This window comes from Entelurus aequoreus, linkage group LG13, assembly GCF_033978785.1.
Source record: "Entelurus aequoreus isolate RoL-2023_Sb linkage group LG13, RoL_Eaeq_v1.1, whole genome shotgun sequence".
Lineage (NCBI taxonomy): Eukaryota > Metazoa > Chordata > Actinopteri > Syngnathiformes > Syngnathidae > Entelurus > Entelurus aequoreus.
This window is the reverse complement of record NC_084743.1, coordinates 1,547,840-1,575,339: the sequence shown is the minus strand read 5'-3', so window position 1 is coordinate 1,575,339 and position 27,500 is coordinate 1,547,840. Positions and strand designations below refer to the sequence as shown.

The window sequence follows — 27,500 nt, the reverse complement described above, 5'->3', positions numbered from 1 at the left end:
AAAAAAAAAGCCTTGCCTGTACCGGAAGTAGCGTGACGTCACAGGAGCTAGTATTCCTCACAATTCCCCGTTGTTTACAATGGAGCGAGAGAGATTCGGACCGAGAAAGTGACGATTACCCCATTAATTTGAGCGAGGATGAAAGATTCGTGGATGAGGAACGTTACAGTGAATGACTTGAGAGGCAGTGATGGACGTATCTTTTTTCGCTCTGACCGTAACTTAGGTACAAGCTGGCTCATTGGATTCCACACTCTCCTTTTTCTATTTTGGATCACAGATTTGTATTTTAAACCACCTCAGATACTATATCCTCTTGAAAATGAGAGTCGAGAACGCGAAATGGACATTCAGTGCCTTTTATCTCCACGACAATACATCGGCGAAATGCTTTAGCTACGAGCTAACGTGATAGCATCTTGCTTTAACTGCATATAGAAACAAAAGAAATAAACCCCTGACGGGAAGTATAGATAGAAAATCAACAATACTATTAAACCGTGGACATGTAAATACACGGTTAATGCTTTCCAGGCTGGCGAAGGTTAACAATGCTGTGCTAACGACGCCATTGAAGCTAACTTAGCAACCGGACCGCACAGAGCTATGCTAAAAACATTAGCTCTCCACCTACGCCAGCCAGCCCTCATTTGCTCATCAACACCCGTGCTCACCTGCGTTCCAGCGATCGGCAGAAGGACGAAGGACTTCACCCGATGCGTTTGGCGGCCCGGAGACGTAGGAAGTCAAGGTGAAGTCGGCGGCTAGCGCGGCTAGCGCGGCTAGCGCTCCAACAAAGTCCTCCTGGTTGTGTTGCTGTAGTCCGCTGCTAATACACCGATCCCACCAACAACTGTCTTCTTTGCAGCCTTCATTGTTCATTAAAAAAATTGCAAAAGATGTCCAGAATACTGTGGAATTATGAAATGAAAACAGAGCTTTTTGTATAGGATTCTACGGGGTGCCATAACTTCCGTTACTCGGACTTCGTCACGCGCATACGTCATCATACCGCGATGTTTCAGCCGGATATTTCCCGGGAATTTTAAAATGTCACTTTATAAGTTAACCCGTGCCGTATTGGCATGTGTTGCAATGTTAAGATTTCATCATTGATATATAAACTATCAGACTGCGTGGTCGGTAGTAGTGGCTTTCTGTAGGCCTTTAAAACCTGCTTTTGCTCCCTCCTCAGATCATCCAGGAGTACAACCAGCAGTTGTTCATGCAGGAGAACCCAGTGTTCCACAAAGCACACGACTTCCAGTTCCAGCCCAGCGATTGTGACAAGGTGAGGGAGGATGACCACTTCACCATAAATCTAGTTTGCACACCTTTGTCGTATCTTTTTTTACCGACAATTCTTGTGTTTTCATAGCTGAGTCTCTGATGTATTCCTTGAAAATATGACCTTTTCTCTTGACAGCTTATTAATGCCATGTCTGTGTCTCCACCGGGAACATCGCTCTCATATTTTTCAAATAACAGGATTACCCGTTTAATTGCGTTAATGTTGTCCGTGGATCACTGTTGCAAGAGGCAGTAAGGAGCTGACGTGCCGTCTCACGTGGCAGTTTGAAGTATTTCTTGCAAGAGTTCGCTTTTTTTGCACTGTCGGATCTTAAGGAGGTTCTAAGCAGGGGTTTAAAAACGGAAAAAAGATGAAAACGGGAGTGAGGAAAAACTATTTTGTAACATTGCTGGGCAATGTGGCTGAAAACTGTTTTATATCAGTCCATACCAATATTTTTTATGACCTATGGAAAATAAGGACGAGGAGAAAAACAAATTTTATTTGAAATAGAGATGTCCGATAATATCGATAAATGCTTTAAAATGTAATATCGGAAATTAGCGGTATCGTTTTTTTATTATCGGTATCGTTTTTTTTGTTTTGTTTTTTTTTTAAATTAAATCAACATAAAAAACACAAGATACACTTACAATTAGTGCACCAACCCAAAGAAACTCCCTCCCCCATTTACACTCATTCACACAATAGGGTTGTTTCTTTCTGTTATTAATATTCTGCTTCCTACATTATATATCAATATATATATCAATACAGTCTGCAAGGGATACAGTCCGTAAGCACACACGATTGTGTGTGCTGCTGGTCCACTAATAGTACTAACTTTTAACAGTTAATTTTACTGATTTTCATTAATTACTAGTTTCTATGTAACTGTTTTTATATTGTTTTACTTTCTTTTTTATTCAAGAAAATGTTTTTAATTTATTTATCTAATTTTATTTTATACATTTTTAAAAAAAAGGACTTTATCTTCACCATACCTGGTTGGCATAATAATGTGTTAATTCCACGACTATATATCAGTATCGGTTGATATCGGTATCGGTAATTAAAGAGTTGGACAATATCGGATATCGGCAAAAAGCCATTATCGGACATACATAATTTGAAATGTAACCTTCCTCTGATTATAATCCCTCAGCTATCAAGGCAGAAAGGAAATGTCAGCACAAGCATGGAAAACACTCAAACAATGTCAACAAAATAGTAAAATCACATTGAACACTTAACAATAAATAAATGATTCATAAAGTGTAAGAAAATAGTGCAAAGTGTGAAAATGTAAACATAACAAACTATTTTCTGCAGGTTTAGTGCCAGGAAATAATGTCTGTGTAACATTATTTTGCCTTGTTTATTCTTATTTAACTATGGAAAGGAATGTTTGTTATGCAGTAATTATTTATTTGTATGTTTTATTTGAAATGTAACCTTCCTCTGATTATAATCCCTCAGCTATCAAGGCAGAAAGGAAATGTCAACACAAGCATGGAAAACACTCAAACAATATCAACAAAATAGTAAAATCACATTGAACACTTAACAATAAGCTCTTAAAATGAAGTAATATGTAAGAAATTATTCATAAAGTGTAAGAAAATAGTGCAAAGTGTGAGAATGTAAACATAGAGAAACCTGAGACTAACTATTTTCTGCAGGTTTAGTGCCAGGAAGTAACGGCTGTGTAACATTTATTTGCCCTGTTATTCTTATTTAACTATGGAAAGGAATTTGACGGTTAAATTTCAAATAAAACATATTATTCTCCCGCTCCTTATTTTGCATGGGTCATAAAATATGTCAATAATCATCAATACCGCCCGATATAATAATAATATTTTTAAATAATTACTGCATAACAAAATTTCCTTTCCATAGTTAAATAATAATAACAGGGCAAATAAATGTTACACAACCGTTATTTCCTGGCATTAAACCTGCAGAAAATAGTTAGTCTCAGGTTTCTCTATGTTTACATTTTCACACTTTGCACTATTTTCTTACACTTTATGAAGCATTTCTTACATATTCCTTCATTTTAAGAGCTTATTGTTGTTATTATTATATCGGGCGATATTGATCATTATTGACATATTTTATGACCCATGCAAAATAAGGAGCAGGAGAATAATATGTTTTATTAGAAATGTTACTTCCTCTGATTATAATCCCTCAGCTATCAAGGCAGAAAGGAAATGTCAACACAAGCATGGAAAACACTCAAACAATGTCAACAAAATAGTAAAATCACATTAAACACTTAACAATAGACTCTGAAAATGAAGGAATAAGAAATTATTCATAAAATGTAAGAAAATAGTGCAAAGTGTGAAAATGTAAACATAGAGGAACCTTAGACTAATTATTTTCTGCAGGTTTAGTGCCAGAAAGTAACGGCTGTGTAACATTTATTTGCCCTGTTATTTTTATTTAACTATGGAAATTATTTTTTGTTCAGCAGTAATTGTTTAAATATTATTAATATATCGGTCGATATCGATAATTGTAGACATATTTTATGACCCATGCAAAATAAGGAGCAGGAGAATAATATGTTTTATTTGAAATGTAACCTTCCTCTGATTATAATCCCTCAGCTATCAAGGCAGAAAGGAAATGTCAACACAAGCATGGAAAACACTCAAACAATGTCAACAAAATAGTAAAATCACATTGAACACTTAACAATAAATAAATGATTCATAAAGTGTCAGAAAATAGTGCAAAGTGTGAAAATGTAAACGTAACAAACTATTTTCTGCAGGTTTAGTGCCAGGAAATAATGTCTGTGTAACATTATTTTGCCTTGTTTATTCTTATTTAACTATGGAAAGGAATGTTTGTTACGCAGTAATTATTTATTTGTATGTTTTATTTGAAATGTAACCTTCCTCTGATTATAATCCCTCAGATATCAATGCAGAAAGGAAATGTCAACACAAGCATGGAAAACACTCAAACAATATCAACAAAATAGTAAAATCATGTTGAACATTTAACAATAAGCTCTTAAAAGTAAGGAATATGTAAGAAATGCTTCATAAAGTGTAAGAAAATAGTGCAAAGTGTGAAAATGTAAACATAGAGAAACCTGAGACTAACTATTTTCTGCAGGTTTAATGCCAGGAAATAACGGCTGTGTAACATTTATTTGCCCTGTTATTCTTATTTAACTATGGAAATTATTTTTTGTTCTGCAGTAATTGTTTAAATATTATTAATATATCGGTCGATATCGATAATTATTGACATTTTTATGACTAATGGAAAATAAGGAGCAGGAGAATAATAGATTTTATTTGAAATGTAACCTTCCTCTGATTATAATCCCTCAGCTATTGAGGCAGAAAGGAAATGTCAACACAAGCATGGAAAACACTCAAACAATGTCAACAAAATAGTAAAATCACATTAAACACTTAACAATAAGCTCTTAAAAGTAAGGAATGTGTAAGAAATTATTCATAAAGTGTAAGAAAATAGTGCAAAGTGTCTCAGGTTTCTCTATGTTTACATTTTCACACTTTGCAGTACTAGAAAAAATATATAGATTTGGGTCTTCCACTTGACTTTTTTGTTGTGAAGGTTATGCCTTTTAAATTCTCTGGTCTTTAACTTTTATAGATAGATGGATGGATGGATGGATGGATGGATGGATGGATGGATGGATGGATAGTACTTTATTGATTCCTTCAGGAGAGTTCCCTCAGGAAAATTTAAAATTGTATGCTTGTCTGCAATCAATTGCTTACTCAAAATAGTTTTTGTGTTATTCGAATTTCTTATTCTTGCATTTGGAAGCTCTTCTTTGAACCTTCTTAAAAGCTAACCGAACAAAATGTAAATTCTCGCATTTTCAAAGTGTAGGAAAAAAGTAGCGGCTTATTATGGAGGTTAATTTGTGCCTTTATTACCAAAGCTTTTTTTTTTGACAAGTAACTGAATTTTTTGCGTTTGAATTTTTTTTACATCAAATTATACTGACTGAAAAATAAAATTGTTAGCATAATGCGTGTGTTTTAAAGTTCAGTGTTTTAAAATTCAGTGCATAAAAATTGAGTGTAAAAAAATTGAGTGTAAAAAAATTCAATGTATAAAAATTCAATGTAAAAAATTCAGTGTATAAAAATTTTGTGTAAAAAAACATTCAGTGTAAAAAAATCTAATGTACAAAATGCAATGTAAAAACATTCAGTGTATAAAAAAAATCAGTGCATTAAAATTGAGTGTATAAAAATTTGGTGTAAAAAAAATTAAGTGTATAAAAATTCTGTGTAAAAAATGTATTGTATAAAAATGCAATGTAAAAAAAATCAGTGTATAAAAATTCAGTGTATAAACATTTTGTGTAAAAAATGTAATGTATAAAAATGCAATGTAAAAACATTCAATGCATAAAAATTCAGTGTATAAAAATTTGCTGTAAAAAAATGTTGTGTATAAAAATTCCGTGTAGAAAAATTCAGTGTAAAAAAATGTAATGTATAAAATGCAATGTAAAAAAATTCAGTGTATAAAAATTTGCTGTAAAAAAATGTTGTGTATAAAAATTCTGTGTAAAAAAATTCAGTGTAAAAAAATGTAATGTATAAAATGCAATGTAAAAAAAATTCAGTGTATAAAAATTTGCTGTAAAAAAATGTTGTGTATAAAAATTCCGTGTAAAAAAGTTCAGTGTAAAAAAATGTAATGTATAAAATGCAATGTAAAAAAAATTCAGTGTATAAAAATTTGCTGTAAAAAAATGTTGTGTATAAAAATTCCGTGTAAAAAAATTCAGTGTAAAAAAATGTAATGTATAAAATGCAATGTAAAAAAAATTCTGTGTATAAAAATTTGCTGTAAAAAAATGTTGTGTATAAAAATTCTGTGTAAAAAAATTCAGTGTAAAAAAATGTAATGTATAAAATGCAATGTAAAAAAAATTCTGTGTATAAAAATGTAGTGTAAAAAAATGTAATATATAAAAATGCAGTGTAACAAAGTTCAGTGTAATAAAATTCAGTGCTGAAAAATTAAGTGTCGAAAAATTTGCTGCTTCAAAAAGCAAGAATCACTTCCAGTAAATTAAGACTGAAGCAATCGATCCTGTCCCCGAAGCAGCCAATGAGGTGTCAAGATTGAAGTCACATGACACAGGTCTTACAAAACAGCATACAAAGGCATTTAACTGTTCCACATGGACATAATACTACATAATAAACATTTAACTGGTCTACCTGGACATAATACTACATAATAAACATTTAACTGGTCTACCTGGACATAATACAACATAATTTACATTTCTACGCGGCTCACTGGATATTTTCAAACTATAGAACTGAATCTGCACTTTTGAGTGACAAACTGCTCAGACAGGGTGGGGCAAAGTTCTGCAGAACAGTGAAGTTATATCAAATAAGTGGATGTTTTTTTTATACTTTGTTGGATGTTTGTTGTTCTTGCTCGGTTATGAAAGACAAAAATTAACCTCCATACTTATAGTCCGGAATTTATCTGCTTTTGCGTCTGAACTCTTCATATATTTTTCCTCTTTGACATCAGCCTCGCTTTTCCTCTTCCTATTTATCGCACATTCACGCGGTGTGGTCTTTACAAACCTTCTAACCTCTCTCTTTAACGTTCCCTGTCTCTCCCTGACCCTCGTTCCACCCCGGCTAACGCTCCTCCCTCGACCTTTTTCCCAGCTAACTCCTTCCTTGTGTTTGTGTGCCTTCAACGCTGCTCTGGTGCCAGACTCTGAGCTCGGTGCAGCAGTTGGTGGACATTGAGCCTTCGCCCGTCAGTGCCATGAGAATGACGCTGGCACAGGTAGCACGAACTGTTGGCATGCCGTGAGCCGTAACTGTTAGCATGCCGTAAGCCATAACCTGCTTGTCTCATCACATCAATCCGACGTTGTGACGCTTCATTTAGCATGTTTGCACCCTTGTCAGAGATCGGTATTCCTGGTTACTGAACGCCATGTCATCATAATTGCACGTCTGTCAGGTTCAAACACGGATGACATCTATTAAACAAGACAAGAAGCAAGGAATCAAACACAGACAGAATTAAATTTGGCTCAATGAGGAGAAACGCGTACACCTGTACCCTTGGACAGTGTCACCACGCTCTGACGAAAGATTGTACGCCTCCTCTTTTATTTGGACTTTCCCTGATTACATGGCAACAGCTGTTTCTAAGGGAGGGAGGGTCGTAAACAGCCATGGCCTTTGATTAAAAACAGTTCAAAGAAAAGGTCGCCTGGAGGGGAGTCAGGTCCTGCCTCCTCTCCGCTTTGTAGCTCTCGTGTCAAGACAAAATCTTTCCGTGGATTACAATACATCAAAGAAACAGAACACCTTCATGTTGCTTCCCAACCTACACGGTGGAGTTTTACAAGCCTTCTGCTTGGTAGGATCAAAGACGGCTTTTGTCTGCTCGCCGGGAACTCATTGAAACACAAAAGTTTTGTGATAACTTAGATACAATTATTCTGACAACGTCTTATTCAGCTCACCTAACGCGCGCAATCCACTTTGCGCACCTCGAGTAGATCGGCTTGGCGTGCGCTATCACGTTTGCACACGCAAACCTTCAAACACGCCCTTTCCCTGATTGCATGGCAACAGCTGTTTCTAAGGGAGGGGGGTCGTAAACAGCCATCGCCTTTGATTTAAAAACAGTTCAAAGAAAAGGTCGCCTGAAGGGGAGTCATGTCCTGCTTCCTCCCCACTCTGTAGTTCTCGGGTCAAGACAACATATTTCTGTGGATTACAATACATCAAAGAAACAGAACACCTTCATGTTGCTTCCCATCCTACAAAGTGGAGTTTTACAAGCCTTCTTCTTGGTAGGATCAAAGACAGCTGTTGTCTGCTCGCCGGGAACTCATTAAAACACAAAGTTGTGTAATAACTTAGATACAATTATGCTGACAACGTCTTATTCAGCTCACCTAACGCACGCAATCCACTTTGCACACCTCGAGTAGATCGGCTCGGCGTGTGCTATCACGTTTGCACACGCAAACCTTTCAGCAAACAGGCCCTTTCCCTGATTGCATAGCAACAGCTGTTTCTAAGGGAGGGTGGTCGTAAACAGCCATCGCCTTTGATTAAAAACAGTTCAAAGAAAAGGTCGTAAAACAGTTAAAAGAAAAGGTCGCCTGGAGGGGAGTCAGGTCCTGCTTCCTCTCCGCTTTGTAGCTCTCGTGTCAAGACAACATCTTTCTGTGGATTACAATACATCAAAGAAACAGAACACCTTCATGTTGCTTCCCAACCTACTGAGTGGAGTTTTACAAGCCTTCTGCTTGGTAGGATCAAAGACAGCTGTTGTCTGCTCGCCGGGAACTCATTGAAACACAAATGTTTTGTGATAACTTAGATACAATTATTCTGATAACGTCTTATTCAGCTCACCTAACGCACGCAATCCACTTTGCACACCTCGAGTAGATCGGCTCGGCGTGTGCTATCACGTTTGCACACGCAAACCTTCAAACAGGCCCTTTCCCTGATTGCATAGCAACAGCTGTTTCTAAGGGAGGGTGGTCGTAAACAGCCATCGCCTTTGATTTAAAAACAGTTCAAAGAAAAGGTCGCCTGGAGGGGAGTCAGGTGACTATACTATATATTGGCTATATTTAGCGAGTGGAGGTACATACTGAAAGTGAAAGAAAACACAGTGCTTGATTTGGTCGCGGCTAATCAAGTTGGCACGCTACGAATGAGTAGCTTCCGAATGTTCGCACGTGCGCGCTCGTGTGGGTCCGCCTGTGCGTCGACTCACACCCGTTTGTGTGCGTGTGTGTGTGTGTGTGTGTGTGTGTGTTGTCAGAGTCGTCAGCTGGAGTCGGAGATGGGGACCACGGAGGAGCACAGTCTGAACAAGGAGGCGAGGAAGTGGGCAACACGGGTGGCCAGAGAACACAAGAACATCGTACACTACAAGCGAGTGAGTCACTCCTCTTACTTTACGGGACTTTTTCTATCCCAGATGACACGGGTGTCAAACTCAGGGTCCGGGGGCCAGGTCTGGCCCGCCACATCATTTTATGTGGCCTGAGGACGCCTGGAAATAATATTTATCATTAAATTACCTTATATTTTCTTACTAAATGTATTTGTTGTTTCCATTTTTGACAGAAAAAAAATGTGTGCTGGATGAAATGTGATACTTTTCCAACTTTAACAGCATCCAATATTGCAACAGATTATCATGCCATTATATCCTCTTTTTTTTTTTATCCGTCACATTATACATTGTAAAAATGGAAATGACAAAAATAGAAATTTCACAGTTAAATTTATGTTACTGTAAATTGAAAATACTTTACCACTGTTTTTTTATGGTCAAATTCTGTCGACTGAGTTTTTTTTACCATAAATTCTACAGTTTTTGTTTATTTTTACTTGTTACTTACTGTAAATGGAAAAATGTACCACATTTTTTACAGTAAAAAAAACCGGCAGCTTAGTTGCCAGAATTAAAAAAACAACTGTTGTGTTGTTTTTAAATTTACAGTAGCATGTTGTAAAAACCACCATAGATTTTACAGTAAAATTCTGGCGTTTAAGCTGCCAGTTTTTCCCCGTAAAAAAAACAAACAGTGGTGCTGTTTTTCCATTTACTGCATGTAATATCAGGCCCGGCCCTAACCAATCTGGCGCCCTAGGCAAGATTTTAGGTGGCGCCCCCCCACATCGGCAGTGAAGTGTATATACTCACAAGAAACCGAATAGCTTTGTCTTTGACCCTTTTTTTTTACTTAAAGAAAGCAAATTAACAATCAGAATAGTTAACAAGATTTAAAAAAAAAGGATAAATAAATGAATACAAAAAATTAATATATGAAATACAATATTTTTTACATACATAAACACAAAATAAAGCGTGTCAACAAGTTGCATAAAATAAATTAAAAATACAATATAAATAAGGCACTGCACAAAAACAAGATATCAAACCAGTATGACTTTAACAACTATATTACAAAAAAAGGGGATCGTACAGAGTTCTCTATTTGTGCTTTTTAATATTGCATTAACTAGAATGACTTACAAATTACTGTACACCAGGGAGTACTGTAATTACCTAACGTTACATTATTATTTTCCATAACAATTTAGCCCCCTCCACAATATTAACCCGACGTTAAAACAGAACTAGCTATTTATTGATTAGCAATTGCCGAATTGTGTAACATTAGCTTAATGCTAAAAATACAGGTTACTATCACATTCTGTAGCAGACAAATCATTTCATGTAGGCTAACGTTACTTACCGGCTACCTCTGTCTTTTTCTCGTTTCTCGTCTTCTTTTCTCCCCTGGGCACCTGACAGTTTTGGCCGTTTTGACATCTTGTGTTGATTTTTTTTATGTGGTGACGTCCAAAAAGAGTCATGATACGGGAAGGGAGGGGGGGCGTAATGTTGTAACAAATAATATTTCTATTAAATAGGCTTTACTTTGCATTTTAATTAACGTGGGATTATTTTATGTATTTAGAAATAATAGTACCAACTTTTTTTTTTTTTTTTTTTTTCCTCCAACATTTGTGGCACTGGCGTGGCGCCCCCTGATGGACGGCGCCCTTAGCATTTTCCTATACGGCCTATGCCACGGGCCGGCCCTGTGTAATATGTTGTAAAAAAAAACAAAAACTGAAGATTTTACAGTAAAATTGTGATGACTGAGATGCCAGGTTTTTACGGTAAAATCTACAGTTTTTGTTTTTACGGTGTATTACTGTAAATGGAAAAATGGTACCACTTTTTTTTTTACTTTAAAAAACTGGCAGCTTAGTTGCCAGAATAAAAAAAAATGACACTGTTTTTTTCATTTACATTAATATGTTGTAAAAAAAAACCACCGTAGTTTTTACAGCAAAATTCTGATGACTGAGATGCCAGGTTTTTACGGTAAAATCTATAGTTGTTTCTGCGGTGTATTACTGTGAATGGAAAAACTGTACCACATGTTTTTTACGCAAAAAAACCCGACAGCTTTGTTGCCAGAATTAAAAACAGTAATATGTTGTAAAAACCACTGTAGATTTTACAGTACAATTCTGACGACTAAGCTGCCAGTTTTTACCGTAAAATCTACGGTTTTTGTTTTTACGCTGTCATACTGTAAATGGAAACGCGGTACCATATTTTTTTATGGTAAAAAAACCCAAAACAAAACAAAAAAAACAAAAACAGTGACAATGTTTTTCCATTTACAGTAATATGTTGTAAAAAGAACACACCTTAGATTTTACAGCAAAATTCTGTCGACTAAGCTGCCTGTTTTTTACCGTAAAAGAAAACCAGTGGTACTGTTTTTCCATTCACTGTAATATGTTGTTAAAAAAATAACAACACTGTAGATTTCACAGTAAAATTCTTGGGACTGAGTTGCCAATTTTTTTACAGCAAAATCTAAAGTGGTTGTTTTTACGGTGTATTACTTTAAATGGAAAAAAGGTACCACATTTTTTTTACAGTAAAAAAACTGGCAGCCTAGTTGCCAGAATTAAAAAAAAACCCCGGTTCTATTGTTTTTCCATCTACAGTAATATGTTGTAAAAACCACTGTAGGTTGTTTGTAAATTGAAAAAACTTTACCACTGTTTATTACGGTATAATTCTGGTGACGAAGTTGCCAGTTTTTACCGTAAAATCTAAGCTTTTTGTTTTTTCCTTTTACTGTAATATGTTGTAAAAAAAAAAAACAGTGGATATTTTACAGTAAAATTCTGGCGACTGAGTTGCCAGTTTTTTATTGTAAAATCTACAGTTGTGAAAATGGACATTAAAAACATCGAAATTTCACACAAAGATGTACAGTGTTTTTTACAGAATGTTACTGTAAATTGAAAAACTTTACCACTGTTTTTTTACGGTAAAATTCAATCGACTGAAATGTCAGTTTTTTTACCGTAAAATCTAATGTCGTTGTTTTTTTTATAGTGTATTACTTACTGTAAATCAGGGGTCACTAACGCGGTGCCCGCGGGCACCAGGTCGCCCGTAAGGACCAGATGAGTAGCCCGCTGGCCTGTTCTAAAAATAGCTCAAATAGCAGCACTTACCAGTGAGCTGCCTCTATTTTTGAAATGTTATTTATTTACTAGCAAGCTGGTCTCGCTTTGCTCGACATTTTTAATTCTGAGAGAGACAAAACTCAAATAGAATTTGAAAATCCAAGAAAATATTTTAAAGACTTGGTCTTCACTTGATTAAATAAATTCATTAATTTTTTTACTTTGCTTCTTACAACTTTCAGAAAGACAATTTTAGAGAAAAAATACAACCTTAAAAATGATTTTAGGATTTTTAAACACATATACCTTTTTACCTTTTAAATTCCTTCCTCTTCTTTCCTGACAATTTAAATAAATGTTCAAGTAAACTTATTTTTTTTATTGTAAAGAATAATAAATACATTTTAATTTAATTCTTCATTTTAGCTTCTGTTTTTTCGACGAAGAATATTTGTGAAATATTTCTTCAAACTTACTATGATTAAAATTCAAAAAAATTATTCTGGCAAATCTAGAAAATCTGTAGAATCAAATTTAAATCTTATTTCAAAGTCTTTTGAATTTCTTTTAAAATTTTTGTTCTGGAAAATCTAGAAGGAATAATGATTTGTCTTTGTTAGAAATATAGCTTGGTCCAATTTGTTTTATATTCTAACAAAGTGCAGATTGGATTTTAACCTATTTAAAACATGTCATCAAAATTTAAAATTAATCTTAATCAGGAAAAATGACTAATGATGTTCCATAAATTCTTTTTTAAATTTTTTCCAAAAGATTCGAATTAGCTAGTTTTTCTCTTCTTTTTTTTGGTTGAATTTTGAATTTTAAAAAGTCGAAATTGAAGATAAACTATGTTTCAAAATTTAATTTTCATTTTTTTCGTGTTTTCTCTTCTTTTATAAAAATGTTAGTGGCTAGCTAGTTAAAATGGGATATTGTGATTTCACAAGACTGTCTTAGAAGTGATCATTTGAAAATGTTCAATTTAAAAAATGTGCACTTAGAGAAAATATAAAAATAAAGTGTTGCATATTGATATTTATCTGTTTATATATATATTTATTGTGAGAAATCATTAAGATGATCAGTGTTTCCACAAAGAAAAATATCATTAATTATTAATAATAACATAGAGTTAAAGGTAAATAGACCAAATTGGCTATTTCTGGCAATTTATTTAAGTGTGTATCAAACTGGTAGTCCTTCGCATTAATCACTACCCAAGAAGTAGCTCTTGGTTTCAAAAAGGTTGGTGACCCTTGCTGTAAATGAAAAAAAACGGTACCACATTTTTTACAGTAAAAAACGGGCATTTTAGTTGCTAGAATAAAAAAATAATAAATTGTTGTATTGTTTTGAAATTTACAGTAAATTGTTATAAAAACCACCCTAGATTTGACAGTAACATTTTAATGACTAAGCTGCCAGTTTTTTTTTTACCGTGTATCTACAGTTGTTTTTACATTGTATTACTGTGAATGGAAAAACGGTACCACATTTTTTTCACGCAAAAAAAAAACCGACGGCTTAGTTGCCAGAATTAAAAACAGTAAAATGTTGTAAAAACCACTGTAGATTTTACAGTAAAATTCTGGCGACTAAGCTGCCAGTTTTTATCGTAAAATCCAAGTTTTTTGTTTTTACGCTGTCATACTGTACCATATTTTGTTTATGGTAAAAAAACAAAACAAAAAAAACAACAACAGTGACAATGTTTTTTCCATTTACAGTAATATGTTGTAAAAAAAACACACCTTATATTTTGCAGCAAAATTCTGTCGACTAAGCTGCCAGTTTTTTACCGTAAAAAAAAAACCCAGTGGTACTGTTTTTCCATTAACTGTACTGTAGATTTTACAGTCAAATTCTTGCGACTGAGTTGCCAGTTATTTTACTAAAGTTGTTGTTTTTACGGCGTATTACTGAAAATGGTAAAACGCTACCACATTGTTTTTACTGTAAAAAACAACAACCTGGCAGCTTAGTTGCCAGAATTACTGTATATATGAAGAATAACCACTTTTTTGCAAGGTTTTGTTTTGTGTTTTGCTCAGTCACTGGAGGACTGCGAGAGCCACGGCCTGCCACCCACTGAGCAAGGCAGGGCAGATCTGGAGACCAAGATGGAGGAATCCAAGGAAAACATCCGCAAAGCTGAGGTTTGTGACTTTTTCCTCACCGTTAGCACCATACCGTGTTCTCAATCAATTGATTACACAGTACAGTACATATTCCGTTCAATTGACCACTAAATGGTAACACCCCAATAAGTTTTCAACTTGTTTAAGTCGGGGTCCACGTTAATCAATTCATGGTGAATCATGTTTAGCTATTCCTCGTCCTGCACTTGTAAGAAACGTCCTTTATTTGTCGCCACGGAGGCCGGGATTAGTGATTCAGGAGTAGCTAAAACACTACCGACTGTGGATGGTTGTTAGCCGCTAGCTGGCTAACGGCTAACAAGAGCAAGAGCTAAAGTTTATAGCTTCAACTTTATCGTTAAGTTTTGAAGCCAAAATGTGTCTGTGGAGGTTTCTTTCCTCCGGGTTCCTCGGACCACCAATCACCGACATGACAGCACCTTTTCAGGGTTTAGAACACTGTTTTATTTTTCAATAAAGTCCTTTTGTTTGGGCTTTTCAGCAAGTGTCTCTTCCTCTGTCTCTCTCTCTCTCGTTCACGCTCCACCTCCATCTACAACTCCTCTCTCCTCCCCGGCTGCTGCCTTACCTTACAGGTGATTAGATAAGCAGGCCCAGGTGGGCCATCTTCGCTGCAGGTCCGTAGGCCACGCCCCCTCCAAAGCGTCCATTCTTTTTCAGTCTCCCCGCTGTTTCTGTGTGCGTTGCCTAACATGCGCCTTTGCTCGTTTTATTAGCAATTGCCATCATGCCCGGGGAAAAAAAAGCACCGGTATTTTTCAGAAGCAGTATTGTACCGTTTTTATTTATTTTGTACTGCGGTACTTTATTAGTACCAGTATACCGTCCAACTAGGGTTGTACGGTATACTGGTATTAGTACAGTACCGCGATACTAATGAATCATATTCGGTACTATATAAGTACAATGTAAACAAACGCCATGGGTGGATCTACACCTGACATCCACTGTAGTGATACCAAGTAAAAGAGCGTATCTAGTCGATACTACTATAGTATATTTTTAGCATCATAAAATCTTTTTTTTACATTTTTTTTTATTCATGTTATGTTTATAAACTCAGGAAATATGTCACTGGACACATGAGGACTTTGAATATGACCAATGTACGATCCTGTAGCTACTTGGTATCGGATCGATACCCAAATTTGTGGTATCATCCGATACTAATGTAAAGTATCCAAACGACAAAAGAATAAGTGGTTATTACATTTTAACAGAAGTCTAAATAGAACATGTTAAAAGAGAAAAGTAAGCAGATATTAACAGTAAGTGAACAAGTAGATTAATAATTCAATTTCTACCACTTGTCCTTAATAATCTTGACAAAATAATAGAATGAGAAATGACACAATATGTTACTGCATACGTCTAAATTAGGAGCCTTGTTTGTTTACTACTAAAAGACAAGTTGTCTAGTATGTTCACTATTTTATTTAAGAAAAAAATTGCAATAATAAACATATGTTTAATGTACCCTACGATTTTTTGTCAAAATAAAGCCAATAATGCCATTTTTTGTGGTGCCCTTTATTTAGAAAAGTATCGAAATACAAATATTGGTATCGGGACAACCCTACGTCCAACCCTACTATACGTTACATTAATTTATGAACAATAACCTTTTTAAATGATAACTTTGACAACTGTTAGGACTGAAAATATGTGGACTTGCAAACGCTGTTATCTTCCATCAAGTTGGATTTAAACCTTAAATGATTTGTTTTATGCTATATGTTGTAATCGCAGCGTGTCATGTCTGCTCTAAACCGGCTTCAGTAGATCTATAGTGTGGTTTTGACACATACTGTGTAATAACACTGATGTTCACAGGGTTATAAATGATAGTGTTAAAAAAAAAAAAAAAAAAAGATGTCTAAATGCCAAGTTGAGTCTTTTTTCCCATGTCTGGCACCCTCTGGTGGCAGCTTTTACACCTACACCCTCTGTGCTCTGACATGAGTTATATGCTGAGGGGTATTTCAGTCTGCAGTACTATTGATAGCATGCCATCACACACTCACCGTCTTTTGCCACAGTTTCCTGGCAGAACTGCAGCTCCTACACTTTTGCCGACGCCGTCTTCCTGCTATCTACTCCGGGCCAGCACTACCTTGACCCAGCTCGTGTATATTTAATGAAACGTCTGCGTTGCACAGCTCCTGTCCGAGCATTAACAAGGAAATGGAAGCATTGAAAATGGCATCATTCACTTTGCTGCAGAACGTAGACCCTCGTTTAAATATCACCATCAAAATGCTTTATTACTTAAAACTAGGGCTGTCAAACGATTAAAATCTTTAATCGCGATTAATCGCATTTTGTTCAGAGTTAACTCAAAATTCATCAATATGTCGCAGATAGACATAACTTTTTTCTCGTAGACCCTCGTTTTAATATCACCATCAAAACACGATATTACTTAAAACTAGGGCTCTCAAACAATTAAAATATTTGGTCGCGATTAATCGTATTTTGTTCGTAGTTGACTCAAAATGAATCAATATGTTGCAGATATATATAACTTTTTTCTCGTCGACCCTCGTTTAAATATCACCATCAAAACACTTTATTACTTAAAACTAGGGCTGTCAAAGGATTAAAATATTTAATCACGATTAATCGCATTTTGTTCGTAGATGACTCAAAATTAATCAATATGTCGCAGGTAGATATAACTTTTTTCTCGTAGACCCATGTTTCATTACCACCATCAAAACGCTTTATTACTTAAAACTAGGGCTGTCAAACGATGAAAATATTTAATCGCGATTAATCACATTTTGTTCGTAGTTGACTCAAAATTAATCAATATGTCGCAGGTAGATATAACTTTTTTTTTTCGTAGACCCTCGTTTAAATATCACCATCAAAACACTTTATTACTTAAAACTAGGGCTGTCAAACGTTTAAAATATTTAATCGCGATTAATCTCATTTTGTTCGTAGTTGATTCAAAATTAATCGATATGTCGCAGATAGATATAACTTTTTTCTCGTAGACCCATGTTTTAATATCACCATCAAAACGCTTTATTACTTAAAACTAGGGCTGTCAAATGATGAAAATATTTAATCGAGATTAATAGCATTTTGTTCGTAGTTGACTCAAAATTAATCAATATGTCGCAGATAGATATAACTTTTTTTCTCGTCGACCCTCGTTTAAAGATCACCATCAAAATGCTTTATTACTTAAAACTAGGGCTGTCAAAGGATTAAAATATTTAATCGCGATTAATCGCATTTTGTTCGTAGTTGACTCAAAATTAATCGATATGTCGCAGATAGATATAACATTTTTCTCGTCGACCCTCGTTTGAATATCACCATCAAAACGCTTTATTACTTAAAACGAGGGCTGTCAAACGATTAAAATCTTTAATCTCGATTAATCACATTTTGTTCGTAGTTTACTCACAATTAATCAATATGTCGCAGATTGATATAACTTTTTTCCCGTAGACTCTTGTTTAAATATCACCATCAAAACACTTTATTACTTAAAACTAGGGCTATCAAACGATTAAAATACTTAATCGCGATTAATCGCATTTTGTTCGTAGTTGACTCAAAATGAATCAATATGTTGCAGATATATATAACTTTTTTCTCGTCGACCCTCATTTAAATATCACCATCAAAACAGTTTATTACTTAAAACTAGGGCTATCAAACGATTAAAATATTTAATCGCGATTAATCGCATTTTGTTCAGAGTTAACTCAAAATTAATCAATATGTGGCAGATAGATATAACTTTTTTCTCCTAGACCCTCGTTTAAATATCACCATCAAAATGCTAATTACTTAAAACTAGGGCTGTGAAACGGTTAAAATATTTAATCCCGATTAATCGCATTTTGTTCGTAGTTGACTTAAAATGAATCAATATGTCGCAGATAGACATAACTTTTTTATCGTCGACCCTCGTTTAAATATCACCATCAAAACACTTTATTACTTAAAACTAGGGCTGTCAAACGATTAAAATATTTAATCGCGATTAATCGCATTTTGTTCGTAGTTGACTCAAAATTAATCGATATGTCGCAGATAGATATAACTTTTTTCTCGTAGACCCTCGTTTAAATATCACCATCAAAACACTTTATCACTTAAAACTAGGGCTGTCAAACGATTAAAATATTTAATCGCGATTAATCGCATTTTGTTCAGAGTTAACTCAAAATTAATCAATATGTCGCAGATAGATATAACTTTTTTATCGTCGACCCTCGTTTAAATATCACCATCAAAACGCTTTATTACTTAAAACTAGGGCTGTCAAAGGATTAAAATATTTAATCGCGATTAATCGCATTGTGTTCGTAGTTGACTCAAAATTAATCGATATGTCACAGATAGATATAACATTTTTCTCGTCGAACATTTAAAATATTTAATCGCGATTAATCGCATTTTGTTCGTAGTTGACTCAAAATTAATCGATATGTCGCAGATAGATATAACTTTTTTCTCGTAGACCCATGTTTTAATATTACCATCAAAACGCTTTATAACTTAAAACTAGGGCTGTCAAACGATTAAAATATTTAATCGCGATTAATCGCATTTTGTTCGTAGTTGACTCAAAATTAATCAATATGTCGCAGGTAGATATAACTTTTTTCTCGTAGACCCATGTTTCATTATCACCATCAAAACGCTTTATTACTTAAAACTAGGGCTGTCAAAGGATTAAAATATTTAATCGCGATTAATCGCATTTTGTTCGTAGTTGACTTAAAATGAATCAATATGTCGCAGATAGACATAACTTTTTTATCGTCGACCCTCGTTTAAATATCACCATCAAAACACTTTATTACTTAAAACTAGGGCTGTCAAACGATTAAAATATTTAATCGCGATTAATCACATTTTGTTCGTAGTTGACTCAAAATTAATCAATATGTCGCAGATAGATATAACTTTTTTTCTCGTCGACCCTCATTTAAATATCACAATCAAAATGCTTTATTACTTAAAACTAGGGCTGTCAAAAGATTAAAATATTTAATCGCGATTAATCGCATTTTGTTCATAGTTTACTCAAAATTAATCAATATGTCGCAGATTGATACAACTTTTTTCCCGTAGACCCTTGTTTAAATATCACCATCAAAATACCTTATTACTTAAAACTAGGGCTGTCAAACGATTAAAATATTTAATCACGATTAATCGCATTTTGTTCGTAGTTGACTCAAAATTAATCAATATGTCGCAGGTAGAAATAACTTTTTTTCTCGTAGACCCTCGTTTAAATATCACCATCAAAACGCTTTATTACTTAAAACTAGGGCTGTCAAAGGATTAAAATATTTAATCGCGATTAATCGCATTTTGTTCGTAGTTGACTCAAAATTAATCAAAATGTCGCAGATATAACTTTTTTTTCGTAGACCCTTGTTTAAATATCACGAACAAAACACTTTATTACTTAAAACTAGGGCTGTCAAATGATTAAAATATTTAATCGCGATTAATCGCATTTTGTTCGTAGTTGACTCAAAATTAATCAAAATGTCGCAGATAGATATAACTTTTTTCTCGTAGACCCTCGTTTAAATATCACCATCAAAACACTTTATCACTTAAAACTAGGGCTGTCAAACGATTAAAATATTTAATCGCGATTAATCGCATTTTGTTCGTAGTTGACTCAAAATTAATCAAAATGTCGCAGCTAGATAAAACTTTTTTCTCGTAGACCCATGTTTTAATATCACCATCAAAACACTTTATTACTTAAAACTAGGGCTGTCAAACGATTAAAATATTTAATCCCGATTAATCGCATTTTGTTCGTAGTTGACTTAAAATGAATCAACATGTCGCAGATAGACATAACTTTTTTCCCGTAGACCCTTGTTTAAATATCACCATCAAAACACGTTATTACTTAAAACTAGGGCTGTCAAACGATTAAAATATTTAATCACGATTAATCGCATTTTGTTCGTAGTTGACTTAAAATGAATCAATATGTCGCAGATACACATAACTTTTTTCTCGTCGACCCTCGTTTAAATATCACCATCAAAACACTTTATTACTTAAAACTAGGGCTGTTAAACGATTAAAATATTTAATCCCGATTAATCCCATTTTGTTCGTAGTTGACTCAAAATTAATCAAAATGTCGCAGATAGATATAACTTTTTTCTCGTAGACCCTCGTTTAAATATCACCATCAAAAGACTTTATCACTTAAAACTAGGGCTGTCAAACGATTAAAATATTTCATCGTGATTAATCGCATTTAGTTCGTAGTTGACTCCAAATTAATCAATATGTCGCAGATAGCTATAACTTTTTTCTCGTCGACCCATGTTTTAATATCACCATCAAAACGCTTTATTACTTAAAACTAGGGTTGTCAAACAATTAAAATATTTAATCGCGATTAATCACATTTTGTTCGTAGTTGACTCAAAATTAATCAAAATGTCGCAGATAGATATAACTTTTTTCTCGTCGACCCTCGTTTAAATATCACAATCAAAACGCTTCGTTACTTAAAACTAGGGCTGTCAATCGATTAAAATATTTAATCGCGATTAATCGCATTTTATTCGTAGTTGACTCAAAATGAATCAATATGTCGCAGATAGATGTAACTTTTTTCTCGTAGACCCTCGTTTTATTATCACCATCAAGACACGTTATTACTTAAAACTAGGGCTATCAAACGATTAAAATATTTAATCGCGATTAATCGCATTTTGTTCGTAGTTGACTCAAAATTAATCAATAAGTCGCAGGTAGATATAACTTTTTTCTCGTAGACCCATGTTTCATTATCACCATCAAAACGCTTTATTACTTAAAACTAGGGCTGTCAAACAATTAAAATATTTAATCGCGATTAATCACATTTTGTTCGTAGTTGACTCAAAATTAATCGATATGTCGCAGATAGATAAAACTTTTTTCTCGTAGACCCTCGTTTAAATATCACCATCAAAACACTTTATTACCTAAAACTAGGGCTGTCAAACAATTAAAATCTTTAATCCCGATTAATCGCATTTTGTTCGTAGTTGACTTAAAATTAATCAATATGTTGCAGATAGATATTTTGACAAATGGGCTGTTTTACACAGCAATATTGTTCAATGATTATTACGTACATGTCAAGCTTGAGTGTTACGATGTGCTTAGCTGTTGTGTAGCTGCTAGCCTAGCCGCTAGCCTAGCATGTTTGTAAATTGCTTTAGTGAAATAGAAGAAATTGTGTCTTCATTGGAGGACGAGTTGCATTTTTCTTAGCTTTTTTGTGTAATGTTCTACTAATCCAGGATGTTGTTCTGTCTTTAGAATGACTGCAGACACCCCTGGTCTAAACCTTGGACTGGTGCTGCGTATCTAGAAATATTACCTTTAGCTCCAGCATATTTATTGTCCAGTCGTAACGAGGAAAATGCTTTTCCAACACATTTTGTTGCCGCCGCGTTTATTAATCAGAGCTGAAGAGCTGTCAGCGTTTTGCGTGGCGTCAGAGACACCCTCTGGTTCCTGGCCAGTCGATGTTCAGTGTCAGCGTGGCGGTGGAAGTGAAGGTAGCAGGTAATGGAAGAAGACAGCGGTGGCATTGTGGATAAGACGGCAAGAAAGGATTAGAGATGAAAGAGAGAGTTGGGACAGGGATTTCCTACTTTTGTGTTTCTAGCTTCATTATTAGGTAAAAAAAAAAAAAAAGATGGCACATGTCCAGTTCTCACAGTGCAGGCAGCTCATTAAAAGTAAGTCTGGGAATGAGAAAGTGATTTCTGATTTCATGGAATATTTGCTTTGGACTTTGTATGAGTTCACGTTTTGGGGTGAAGATGAACTTTACAGTGTTTCTTAAACATTCTTAGCTACCGTATTTTTCGGACTATAAGGCGCAATTCTCTACTTAAATGTATAACAGACTGTATTCATATTATTCACATGTGAATAATGCTGTATAATAGACTGTATTTATATTATTCACATGTGAATAAGGCTGTATAACAGACTGTATTCATATTATTCACATGTAAATAATGCTGTATAATAGACTGTATTTATAGTATTCACATGTGAATAATGCTGTATAATAGACTGTATTTATATTATTCACATGTGAATAATGCTGTATAATAGACTGTATTTATAGTATTCACATGTGAATAATGCTGTATAATAGACTGTATTTATATTATTCACATGTGAATAAGGCTGTATAATAGACTGTGTTTATATTATTCACATGTGAATAATGCTGTATAATAGACTGTATTTATAGTATTCACATGTGAATAATGCTGTATAATAGACTGTATTTATATTATTCACACGTGAATAATGCTGTAGAATAGACTGTATTTATATTATTCACATTTGAATAAGGCTGTATAATATACTGTATTTATATTATTCACATGTGAATAATGCTGTATAATAGACTATTTATATTATTCACATGTGAATAATATAAATACAGTCTAGTATACAGCCTTATTCACATGTGAATAAGGCTGTATACTAGATTGTATTTATGTTATTCACATGTGAATAATGCTGTATACTAGATTGTATTTATGTTATTCACATGTGAATATTGCTGTATACTAGACTGTATTTATATTATTCACATGTGAATATTGCTGTATAATAGACTGTATTTATATTATTCACATGTGAATATTGCTGTATACTAGACTGTATTTATATTATTCACATGTGAATATTGCTGTATAATAGACTGTATTTATATTATTCACATGTGAATAAGGCTGTATAATAGACTGTATTTATATTATTCACATGTGAATAATGCTGTATAATAGACTGTATTTATATTATTCACATGTGAATAATGCTGTATAATATACTGTATTTATATTATTCACATGTGAATAATGCTGTATACTAGACTGTATTTATATTATTCACACATGAATAAGGCTGTATAATAGACTGTATTTATATTATTCACATGTGAATAATGCTGTATAATAGACTGTATTTATATTATTCACATGTGAATAATGCTGTATAATAGACTATTTATATTATTCACATGTGAATAAGGCTGTATAATAGACTGTATTTATATTATTCACATGTGAATAATGCTGTAAAACAGACTGTATTTATATTATTCACATGTGAATAATGCTGTATAATAGACTGTATTTATATTATTCACATGTGAATAATGCTGTATAATAGACTGTATTTATATTATTCACATGTGAATAATGCTGTATAATAGACTGTATTTATATTATTCACATGTGAATAATGCTATATAATAGACTGAGAATGTGTGAATACTAGTATTTATTCCGGTTGTCAGGGTTCTTTCTGTAAAACCTGCTGTAAATGTATGTATGTACGTATGTATGTATGTATGTACTGTATGTATGATGTGTATACATGTATTTGCCACTGAGAATGTGTGAATACTAGTATTTATTCCGGTTATCAGGGTTCTTTCTGTAAAAGCTACTGTAAATGTCAAAATTACATCTCTGTTTCTAAAAGTAGAAACACAAATCTATGCGTTTGACATGTTGAACAATCCTTACTTTGCTTCCTTTAAAGACCGTGAAGTTGAAAGCGGAAGCTCGGCTGGACCTCCTGCGGCAGGTGGGCGTTGCCGTGGACACCTGGCTGAAGAGTGCCATGAACCAGGTGTGTTGCATTCAAAGTCTCGCTGCATGGGTGGCATTCTCCTGTGCACCCTTTTTTGTGTGTGTCCTTGCTAACTAAGGGTGTCCGGATAAAAACAAATAGACAAAAAAAAAAGTTTGTTGTTAAAAAAATATGATATTTTATTTTTAGCCCATATTGCTTGTTGTTGTTGTTTTTTTTTTTTTTTTGTTTTTTTAGTGTCTTACTGTATATGGAAAAAAAAACATGAAATCATAAGTCGAGCAGATATTTAAGTACAGTATTTATCTTCATTTTTAACCAAATATATTTTTGGAATACATGATAATATAATATTGAATTTTAAAAGATATGCAATTGCATGCAGTACATGATTTTTAATGTCAAAAGGGAAAGAACAAATATATTTAGCAAGAAAAGATTCAGCATTTTATTAACGCATATTATTTCCAGGCTTTTGTATAATAAACATAAAATAATTTTGCAAAGAGTATTTCAAACAGCTAAAAAAAAATGAAATAAATAAATAAATTAAAATAAAATAAGATAAATGAATTGAAAAAATACACATATAAATTTAAGAACAAAAACACAAAAAAAATGCTAGTTTTTCTCTCATTTGTATGGGAAATACGCAAAAACAAATAGACCAAAAAAAAATAAAAATGTTGTAGCCCATATTGCTTGTTGTTTTAATGTTGTTGTTTTTGTTGTTGTCTTTTATTTTTTTTAGTGTCTGACTGTATATGGAAAAAAAACATGAAATCATAAGTCACGCAGATATTTAAGAACAGTATTTATCTTCATTTTTAACAAAATGTCAAAAGGACAAGAACATATATATTTAGCAAGAAAAGATTAAGGATTTTATTAACGCATATTATTTCCAGGCTTTTTCCGGCCACATAAAATAATTTTGCAAAGAGTAATAAATTTAAAAAAAGATAAATAAATTAAAAAAATATATATATAAATTAAAGACCAAAAAAAAAAAAACCTGCTAGTTTTTATCTCATTTGTATGGGAAATAGGCAAAAACAAATAGACAAAAAAAAAAAGTTTGTTGTTGAAAAAATATGATTTTTTATTTTTAGCCCATACTGCTTGTTGTTTTAATGTTGTTGTTTTGTTTTTTTAGTGTCTTTCCGTGTATGGAAAAAAACATGAAATCATATGTCAAGCAGATATTTAAGTATAGTATTTATCTTTATTTTTAACATTATATATTTTTGGAATACATGATAATATAATATTTTTTTTAAAATATTGAATTTTAAAATATAACATGCAGTACAGGATTTTTTACGTCAAAAGGGAAAGAACAAACATATTTAGCAAGAAAAGATTAAGCATTTTGTTAACGCATATTATTTCCAGGCTTTTTCCGGCCACATAAAATAATTTTGCCAAGAGTAAGATGTTGTGTAGGTGGTATTTCAAACTGCTAAAAAAAAAAAAAAAAAAAAAAGATTAACAATTTAAAAAAAAAAAAAATAATAAAAAAAATAAAATAAAATATATATATATATATATATATATATATATATATATATATATATATATATATATATATATATATATATATATATATATATATATATATATATATATATATATATATATATATATATATATATATATATATATATATATAAATTAAAGAACAAAAACAAAAAAAACCTGCTAGTTTTTCTCTCATTTGTATGGGAAATAAGCAAAAACAAATAGGCCCCAAAAAAATGTTGTTATTGAAAAAATATGATATTTTATTTTTAGCCCATATTGCTTGTTGTTTTAATGTTGTTGTTTATTTTTTTTTTATTTTTTTTATGTCTTACTGTATATGGAAAAAAAACATGAAATCATAAGTCAAGCAAATATTTGAGTACAGTATTTATCTTCATTTTTAACCAAATATATTTTTGGAATACATGACAGTATAATATCTGTGATGAATTGTGTTGAATCGAGAATTAATTCTGAATTGAATCGTCCCCCCAGGAATCGGATAAAATCTTTAGGTGCCCCAGAATTCAAACCCTTTTTCAGATATCTGTTTTCTTTAGTTTAGTCGTAGCACACCTGCATGAATGTCGTGTTGCACCTTGCTTTTTTTTTTGGTTATAGTTTGTGTGAAAATCCCCTCCCTCTTTCTGTGCATGCTGTAGGTGATGGAGGAGCTGGAGAACGAGCGCTGGGCCAGCTACACTTCCCATGATCCTTCACTGTCGGTGAGACAACCCACACACCCTCACTCCTTTTGTCCGTATCGCCGATGAAAAAGGCAACGATAGTGAAACCACAACCGAGCGTGACAACAATATTGTAAAGAAGCACTCACACAAACAGTAAAGTTGAGAGGGCACTGTGACATTTTCAAGGGGAGGTGTGCTCCTTTGCATGTGTCCGGTTCAAACACGGATGACATCTATTAAACAAGACAAGAAGCAAGGAATTAAACAGAGACAGAATTACATTTGGCTCAATGAGGAGAAACGCGTACACCTGTACCCTTGTACAGTGTTCCAGTGTTATTTGGACTTTCCCTGATTACGTGGCAACAGCTGTTTCTAAGGGAGGGGGGTCGTAAACAGCCAATGCCTTTGATTAAAAACAGTTCAAAGAAAAGGTCGTAAAAAAAAGTTCAAAGAAGAGGTGCCTGGAGCTTGAACGGGATAATATTGATTAATTTGGTTTAACGTGAACAATACTCACTAGCATTTTTCTTTAGCCTACTGACCCCAACAGGAAACTTTATTTATTAAATGTTCAGATTCCCCGTTGTTGATGATAATAATCATTTTTGTTTCACTACTTTTAGATTGTTCTGTGTCATGTTTGTGTGTCCTCTCGGTTGCTCTGTTTGTTACTATTCCGGGTGTTGCTGGGTCGGGTTTGGTTTTGAAATTGGATTGCATTGTTATGGTATTGCTGTGTATTGTTTTGTTGGATTGATTAATAAAAAATTTTTTAAAAATTTAAAAAAATGATTCCCAAGGCCCGACCGGAAGCTTTCCATTTTTAATCTGTCATTATAAATAAATGTAAGGCGACCAGAATAGCTCCGCTGACAGATCACCTGCTGAATGATGCAACGAGCCGGATAATTGATCTCAGACAGTTTCATCATCGGCTGCCCCAAAAACCATGAATGAAAGATAAGTCATTATCACCTAAAATGTGATATCATGATTATATATGTATCTTTCAATCTTCCGGGTGTGTGGTCAGTCAGTGTGCAGCTGCAGGCTCTTGTCATTCCACTCACACGACACTGCAGCACACCACAACCACAGAGAAGGAGGTTCCTAGTAGGGAACTGGTTCAATTGGGACCACATTAGGACCAAAA

At 33.6% G+C, this 27,500-nt stretch overlaps 1 protein-coding gene across 2 annotated transcripts in view; it reads left to right on the top strand.

Moving 5' to 3' along the window:
- LOC133663046 (F-BAR and double SH3 domains protein 2-like) overlaps window positions 1-27,500 on the top strand; it is a 129,801-nt gene that overhangs the window by 75,680 nt on the left and 26,621 nt on the right. Inside the window, exons 10-15 of one of the 2 annotated variants that reach the window (XM_062067227.1) lie at window positions 1,196-1,291; window positions 7,055-7,129; window positions 9,143-9,259; window positions 14,391-14,495; window positions 24,081-24,170; window positions 26,318-26,380. In XM_062067227.1, the coding sequence (XP_061923211.1) occupies window positions 1,196-1,291; window positions 7,055-7,129; window positions 9,143-9,259; window positions 14,391-14,495; window positions 24,081-24,170; window positions 26,318-26,380 (546 nt within the window). The remainder of the gene's footprint in view (window positions 1-1,195; window positions 1,292-7,054; window positions 7,130-9,142; window positions 9,260-14,390; window positions 14,496-24,080; window positions 24,171-26,317; window positions 26,381-27,500) is intronic. The other variant, XM_062067228.1, reaches the window with a different exon arrangement.